At 35.9% G+C, this 8,571-nt stretch overlaps 1 protein-coding gene across 1 annotated transcript; it reads left to right on the top strand.

Annotated features, from left to right (window-relative positions):
* The first annotated feature begins 2,194 nt into the window (after positions 1-2,194).
* Positions 2,195-8,248, top strand: LOC124721991 (protein wntless). Its single transcript, XM_047247163.1, has one exon. The coding sequence runs from the start codon at positions 2,303-2,305 to the stop codon at positions 3,929-3,931; it is 1,629 nt and encodes a 542-aa protein (XP_047103119.1). The 5' UTR covers positions 2,195-2,302; the 3' UTR covers positions 3,932-8,248.
* The last annotated feature ends 323 nt before the right edge of the window (positions 8,249-8,571 follow it).

Genomic DNA, 8,571 nt, shown 5'->3' with positions numbered 1-8,571 from the left:
GATTTTTATCTGCCCCCAAGTGAGAATTGTGCATGTCATTGATGCCATTGTGGGTAAATGTTGACTCATTGGTGAACAGAATATGTGGAATACAGCATTCATTGGCAACAATCTGCTGACGGAATTCCTTTTGTTTGGCATCTTCTCCTCCAAGCTAATGTTGCACACTCTGCTGATGATACAGATGCAGGACTAGCACATGTACCATTCGCATTACCCGTGTTTTTGGAATACCACACTGTACAGTAGTTCTTCTAGAGCTGGTAGTTGGGCTCTGTTCTACCATTTCAAGGATGTTTTCAACTTCAGTTCTTCTAGAGCTGGTAGTTGGGCTGCATTCTGCCATTTCAAGACTCTTCTGAACTTCACTAAGATATTGTTGGATAAGATGTCTAGACACAACATGTATTCTGGGAAGTGTACCATGCTCAAGCAATCTGTCAAACAACCAACTGCAATTAGTAAATCATCATTCATATTTATGAACAGCAGGTCCGGGATTTCCATTGAAAACCCATACACAAAGTTCATGTCACCATACTCTGTACACGCGAAGGCCTGTGTCATTTTCACAACACTGATCTGTACTGTTTTGACTGTTCACATAACAACACTGTAATACACATGTGCAACAACTGTAGTACTGAGACATAAGGTAAACAATGTGTAACCATGCAGGGCTTGTCACTCTACCATGCGCAAGAGAATGACACATCAAAGTGGTCACCAAAACCACACTACATAGCCTAAGGTCACTTGGGTTGTATTCACACGTGAGTGCTGGCGAAGAAGGATATGAAACTGACACTTGTGATTTTCAAACAGCTGTATGTTGGATAAGTTTAAGAAAGAGGCACATGTGTATTTGAAGTTTTTGTTCAGAATCGCCGCTATTATCACCTCTGAAAGCATGTACCTTTCCCCCGATTCATTTTGTATAATACAGCCACCTATATATCATTCCCGTAAGCACCCGTTAGAGTAGATAAGGCTCTTAGGGATGTGTCATTCATGAATGAGCTAGTTCAAATGAACAGTTTTGGGAAAGAAACTATTCAGAATATTTTAGTAAACTATCATTCTTTTACCCCTCACTTCTCCTGCCTACTGGAAGTTAGAATGCACATGCATGAATCTCCCTCCCCAGATATTGTGTACACCCAACTCCAGGATCTATAAGTTTCCAGAGTTCTGTAGTAATGGTCATTTGTGCAAACTGCATCTGATTGGGAGACTTAAACTGTACCGTTACTTTACATTGTTCAGTTCAGTTTCCAGGCCCAGTCCTACAATCCCTTGTAACATTATTTTTAATAAATGTTTGCTTACACCTAGTACACAGTTCTATTCGTTTTTTACACCTTATTTATCCTGTATGTAGGCTAAGTATTTCTTTTCCATCTTAGGTAAGGGAGTTAATTTTTGTGAACTATTAAATAGAAATTAGTTTTTTCTTTTTACAGATCCTATCATATAACACAAAACTCTAGGAAATACTCTTGATGACAATGTGAAGAATTTAATCTAAGTTAGTGGTTCCCACGACTCAGGTATCCCAGTAAAGGCTTGGGTTACAATTGAAAATGCTCAGTCCATCCTCAAAAAAGATTATATGTACAATAAAAAAACTGCTTAGGAATATGCACACTGCATTTGTTCCAAAGGTCGCTCAACTTTTTAGGCAATGAATTTTGTTATTTTAAAGTGTTTTGTAAGTACTATTATCTATTGGTACCGGTACTTAAACAATAAGAAGGTACTATGTAGCTCAATTGAACTAATTCAATAAAAAGAACTATCGTATCTTAAACAGAATGGTTCCTTAAAAAGAACGCCTTTGCCCATCACTACCAGATTCTTTACAAGTCACAAAGAGGCTTTAGGAAGTCATCTTTCCCAGGCTCCAAATAATGTGTGGTACATCGCAAAATACCCTCTGCCAAGCACTTCACAGTGATTTTCGGAATATGGAAATCGGTATAAATGAAACTTTGGTTGTATCTGCTCTTAGTACGGGCATCATATTTTTTTTATTGTAGTGTGTCGGAATAACTGTTCCACGTTTTTCTGGCTTACCGTTAAATTGGAACGTCAATAATTCCTCGAAAATTGAACATCGATGTACATCGATATGGCCGAACAAAGAATTTAGATCGGGCAATTTAAGAGCAACACATCTGTGTTCATATGATCACTGCAATAGTTTTCGTTTTGACGCATGTTGTGGCGGTCATACTCCTATTGCTTGTGCAGAAGGGATCGTTTGTGTGTTGTGTTGAGTATTTGACGGAACAGTTGATAAATGGCGGGGGCGATATTAGAAAATCTAAGTGGGAGAAAGCTGACCATACTGATATGTTTTTTAATGTTGTGTCAGATTATTTGTTTTCTGATTGGCGGACTTGTTGCACCGACGCCGTCTACCGCAGACCACATTTTGGCCACAAAATGTTGGGATCCTGATCCCAAAAATAACACCGAGAAGTGGTTCTACGCTCGAGGTCGCGGTAAATGTCAAACAATTGATATACACGATCACACTGAGCCAAATATGCAAGCAAATAATATTGTCTTCGTTTTTCAAATTCCACTACCAAGAGACAGTTTAATGCACGATTACTCGCGGTGGCAACAAAATCTTATTGGAATCCTACAGATTGATATAGTGTACCAAAAAGGAGTTGATGAAATGGAGCCGCGCGTTCCGTTGACGTTAAATGCAAGGCTGGCTTATCGAAATAAAGGTGATGCCGATGACGACTGGAAAAGTTATGCCGCTTCAGTTGAAGAAAGGATCCTTGAGTGTTCATCTGATAGAAAACCTGGTTACAACTATAACTGTTCATTAGTTCCGTTGTTTGAGTTAGGTTCTCTTCATCATGATTTCTATTTATTAAATATTCGCCTGCCAGTGGATGCCAATAAAACCATTAACAAAGGTCTGGGACATGTAGAAGACTTGTGGCTAGTTACCATTAATCAGAATGGAGGTTTTACAAAAGTTTGGGTGTCTCTTAAAAGCGTATTCTTCCCAATAATTATTGGTATAATGGTATGGTTCTGGAGAAGAGTGCATCAGTTGTCTCGCTCCCCAGCACTTTTGGAGTACATGCTGTTTTCTTTAGGAATTGCACTAACTGTGTTGAATGCACCACTTGAATATTTAACACTCTCATTTGACATGCCTTTCATGTTACTCCTTTGTGATATACGGCAAGGCATATTTTACGCAACACTGCTGTCCTTTTGGTTGATATTTGCTGGAGAGCATCTGATGATTCAAGATACTGCGGAAAAAAATACGCTGCGCACCTACTGGAAACATCTGAGTGCTGTAGCTACTGGTTGCATTTCTCTTTTGGTGTTTGATATATGTGAACGTGGAGTGCAACTAAGAAATCCGTTCTACTCCATTTGGGATACAGAACTGGGAACAAATTTGGCCCTATCTTTCATTATATTGGCGGGTATATCAGCAGGAGTATATTTTCTATTTCTAACTTACAGAATTTGGGCAGTGTTTTGCAACATAAGTGCTAAAAGATCAGCACTGCCTTCATTGTCTTGTGCACGCCGTTTACATTACCAGGGAGTAATATATCGATTCAAGTTCCTCATGTTAGCTACATTGCTTTGTGCATTAATGACTGTTGTGGGCTTCATTCTGGGACAAGTATCTGAGGGTCGGTGGAAGTGGAATGATCAAATAGAGATTGAATTCACATCAGCTTTTTTCACGGGAGTCTATAGCATGTGGAATATTTACATATTTGCACTTATTGTTTTATATGCTCCCTCTCACAAACAATGGCCATCAGAGGCAGATATACGCAGCAATTGTAATGAGGAAATTGAATTCAGCCGATTAGCTACTGATCCCAGTGAAATCTCATCTTTAACGTCATTTGCAAGGAAATCTGCACTTGATTAATGGCAGTGTATTGGTTGGTTGCAAGGTCTGTTGCCATTGTCTTCAATACCAGAATCTGATATTGAACACAGTTTGATTTATGGTAATATGTGTACTTACAGGTGGTGTAAATGTAGGCATTTGTTCAAAATGCAGATGAAAGATGTGGCATGCAATAGTGTATTAGCATTGAGCATGATTTTGTGTAATAATTCCAGTCATAATTATAATCATATAGTATTACCTGTAGCTTAAAAAGTGATTAAAATTTACATTTTCAAGTTTATGATATGCCAATGGGGTTCATTCTCTGTATGAACTAATCTGAGTTGTGACATTACTGACACTATGCTATGTTTATAGTATAGAAAAATTTGTCAAATTATTAAGCACTTCATTGTAATCTCAAATACAGATCTGCTGTATTTTATTGGCTGTCATTGTGTGTTTGAAGTAATTGGCTTTTGTTACATTACTGACACTTCATTATTTTTATCTTTTAAAAACGTTGCTACCAAATAAACAAGGGCTTAATTGCATTCTCAGAAATCTACATTTAACATACTGTAGAGTGAGCTTAGTAAGTATATCAATGAAGTGTGTTTATTGTTGTTTTTATGTACGTCTTTCAACAAATGCATATTTAACTAGAGAATCTCTTATGATCTGGTAGATAATTATTTCATTTCATAAATATTCATGGGCATCTGCAGAAATTTGTCAGGGGGAGGGGGGGGGGCAAGACTCTAAAATTGCCATTTTATTTTAATGATTCTGTCAGTTTAAAAATGGGTTGTGCCACAAGAAATAAATTTTGTAGGTGACAAAAAAAAATTATTGGTGTTTGCTCAGTACTTGCTGTAGGTAGATCACTTCTACTCTGTAATCCAGATTCCAGGGGAAGGGGGTAAGTGCACTATCTTCCTTTATGCCCCCTCCACCTGTTTGCAGCCAGCTGTGTTCATTTCTGCATTCAAAATTTGAATTTGCCTGTTAGAAGGCATGTGTATGGGCATTAACTGAGCACAATATTACTGCACTAGGCCTCTCCCATGGCACCCTCTTTCTGCAGGTGCAGTAAAATTGTGGTTGATTGATACATGCTGTTTTGCTTATAAGAATCATTTAATTTTCTTATTAAATTAGTGACCTGATAGGTTTTCATTCAATAAGAGACCTTTCTTCCTTAATCTTTTCTGATGATCTACATTTCAAGTGGATTACTTTCGTGTGGTCAATCATACACAATGTGGTTTTATAGTCAGTGAACTGATTTGCATTAACCTGATTTCTCCAATTTCATTTGGTAATATTTGGTTTATTCATTGATGCAAAAAAAAATTAATGCATCTAATACTAGTACATGATTTATATTATGTTGTGAATATTGTTTCTGTATTTTCATTTAGTCACTTTTAGTAACAACATGGCAACTTCAACACAGTTATGTTAAAGGTTTTACAATCAGTGTAATAGTTTCTACACATTAACATAATAAAATTTGTATGTTATGTTGATGTGTTTAGTACTTTGGTACTGTATAGTGGCTTGAAAATTAAAATGTTCCTGCAGATAAAGTATTTAGGAAAGATGACCAGTCCTATAGGTGCCACCTTACTGTAAGATTGTACATATGTTTATATTTTCCTTGCACTAACAGCCGTTCATTTTTGGAAAGCCTGTAAGGGGGGGAGGGGGAAGGACAAGATTGGAACAGTCCTATTATTGTGTGTTGTGTGGAGTAATGTTGGCAGCACTTGTTGTGAAGTGTGATTAAAACATAAGTGGGTGTGTCGACAATTGGCTGTAAGTAGCCAAAGTGTTTTGTTGTGTAGAATATTGAATGGTTTCTGGTTTGACACTGTAGTGGCTGGCACCATCCGTATTAATTTTAGCTGGGATTCTATTAAAACATATTAGATGCACATTTGAGAAGTTACACCGTGATATCCAATGTAAGAGGACTGGGTATTAACAACATTAGCATAAGATGATTGTCAGAAGCTCTCTATCATATGTGACCAATTCTAGTCTGATATGTCACCAGTTCCATATAAGAATGTTTTATTTGTAGAGATTTTGTATTTTTGTATGTAACACGTATTTGTTTACTTTAACCAGTACAGAGTCTGTCAAGATAACAATCTTTAAAATAAAATATAACTAATCTTGGTGGAGTTGACAATACGTTCCTGCTCACTCTGTCAATATCAGTAAAATTAATCATGTTATTGTCCATATGTATGTGTATTAACCACGTCATGGACATTTATCCTGCTTGACAAAGTATGAGTAATGTGTTGTCATTTCTCAACAGCTGTTTCATAACATGTGAAAAGTAACAATATGCTTGAACTCATTTATCTTTCCTAATCTTATGGTGACATCACTCACCATGTGATTACACCATACTGAGTTCTTTAAAAAAAAAAGCAATGATTTTCATGTTACTGTATTTCATTTGTCATTATGTAAGTTCAGAGAGAGTAGACTTACAATCTGAAACAGGTACAGAACACAGTTGATCTATCTAATTTACCAAATGACAACTGCACAGTGTTGGAAGGTGGTGGTAGAAATTTTTCAAGCAGTAGTATGTGCAGTCAGGTTTGAATCTGCAATATGGTTCATGTGCTGTTACTTTAAAAATTGAAAACAGTTTTGTTTGTAACATGTGGCCTAAGCAATCAACAGAAATGACTGAGGTGGCCTTGAACTGATCACTGTATAAGTTGGCCTTGTATGCATAGTTTAATGTAAAACCAGAGCGACTTCATTTTGTACTTTTCTATTAGTAACATGAAAGAGCTTCCATTACTTGTAAGATTCACACTTGTTTATCTTCAAGAAAAGTATTTCCAATTTATAAACATTTGCTTGTAGTTTGTTTTTGAAAGTTTTTTCCAGTGCAGGGCTTGATTTACATTATTTAGTCACATATTTATAATCTGATATTGCTAAAGACTGTCAAATTTTAAGGAGAGTAACTAAATGTGGTATTAAGAGAGGGGTAATTGCTGTGAAACAGAAGATATCTCTATTAATTTATTTTTATGTCGCATAAAGTATTATGTTGTAATAATTAATTTTCTAATGTATATTTGTGAGAAGTTTTGTATTTCACATTGCCTTTATTGAAAATGGCATGTAGGGAAAGCTTTTTTTTTATGTTTATATAAGTGCCATTTTAAAATGTTACGGCAGTATTCTTTTGTATCTGAAAAGTGTTATTCAAGACTGAATTCTCCATTTATTGCACCAATAACATATTAGGATGGACTGTGCAAAAACCTATTCCTGAAAGTCTGCCCCCGTATGTTTGGGTTTGTGTTCTGATGAGTGTTTAGTTTCATGGGGGAAAAAAATGCAAAAATATTGTGATGGTAAAAGTTAATAAGAGCAATGCTGTTTTTCTTCCCCAGAGCAGTGTTCACTATGGGATGTGAAGGAAAAACAGTTGGGTAGACAGTGTGTAATGTGACAGCTATACCAGAACTTACACACACTTGCTTTGGTGGTATAAATGTAAACTTAGTTCTTATGTTACAATAGGACCATTACATTGTGTACACTGTATTTGCCAAGAAATGACCAGGGGAAGCTACATACTGTGCACAGTGCTGAAGCTTTTATTTTGCACTCGCACACTGTCTGTTCTCTTGCCTCTCATTTATTCCTGAAAACTATCTTCCCATTAAACTGACACATGCCAAGTTACATGGCATAGAGGAAAACTGCTCTGGGTGGAACTGCCCCTATTTTTAACCTTTACCAATTATAGTTACTTGCAGCCAAATGAACTAAAATCTCATGAAACTGCATTTTTATTAAATGAACTGAGATATTGGGTTTATCCATGACTGTTTTTCTACATTTCAAATGATTTGCTGAACATGTGATGAAGGAATTAAAAATTTCCTAGGTATTTATCTGATGGAATGGTCCTGAACTGAAGGGAGATGGGTGGGAAGGGTATTTTGAAATGTAACATAACTGTATTGTCCTATAAATATTTGTAAATGGAGAAATAAATTGTAATAGTTTATTCATCCACATAAATAGAAGGTAATTATTTTAATTCATACTTTGTAATAATACTATTGAGTGGACTTCTGTCTTGAGATTTGCTGCGGCATGTGATTCTCTAGTAAAGTCAGAACACTTAATGCAGTGCATTTATGCATTTACTGACACACAAATAGTATCTTTTTTATTTGTGATTGAATATTTGTAATTTTTCAAAGAAAAACAACTTTGTCAGAAATTTTGTACAAGATTTTAAATACGCAGTATTAATGTGTCATTTACTGAATGTTTCTGAACATTTAACAGTCTTATCTGCCATGTATGATGATTTGTGAAATAAATTTTGATTACTATCACTGAAGTAGTTTGATGGATTGGTGTGAGTGGAGTAGTAAAAATTGAAGTTTGAATTGATTGGTAAAACCTCTATTACTCCTCTTCCAGCTTGTCTTGCTTTGCATAAAGCGAGATTTTACAGCATCACTTGTCATTATTTTCATTCTGTGACAGACTGCTGCACTAAATTTTTTGAATTTTCATTTTGGTTTCTGTTACTAAAGTGTGAATAGACACTGCAGAAAGCTGTACAGTATTATGAAAATAATGGACTAGTTTGATTCAGGTAAATTTTAAGA

Source organism: Schistocerca piceifrons, chromosome X (genome assembly GCF_021461385.2).
Source record: "Schistocerca piceifrons isolate TAMUIC-IGC-003096 chromosome X, iqSchPice1.1, whole genome shotgun sequence".
Taxonomy (NCBI): Eukaryota; Metazoa; Arthropoda; class Insecta; order Orthoptera; family Acrididae; genus Schistocerca; species Schistocerca piceifrons.
Note: the sequence above shows the minus strand (reverse complement) of the source record. Positions and strands in the feature narration are given on the sequence as shown.

What these genes read in the sequence shown, in the direction of transcription:
- LOC124721991 (XM_047247163.1), top strand. Translation starts at nt 2,303, where the DNA reads ATGGCGGGGGCGATATTAGAAAATCTAAGTGGGAGAAAGCTGACCATA.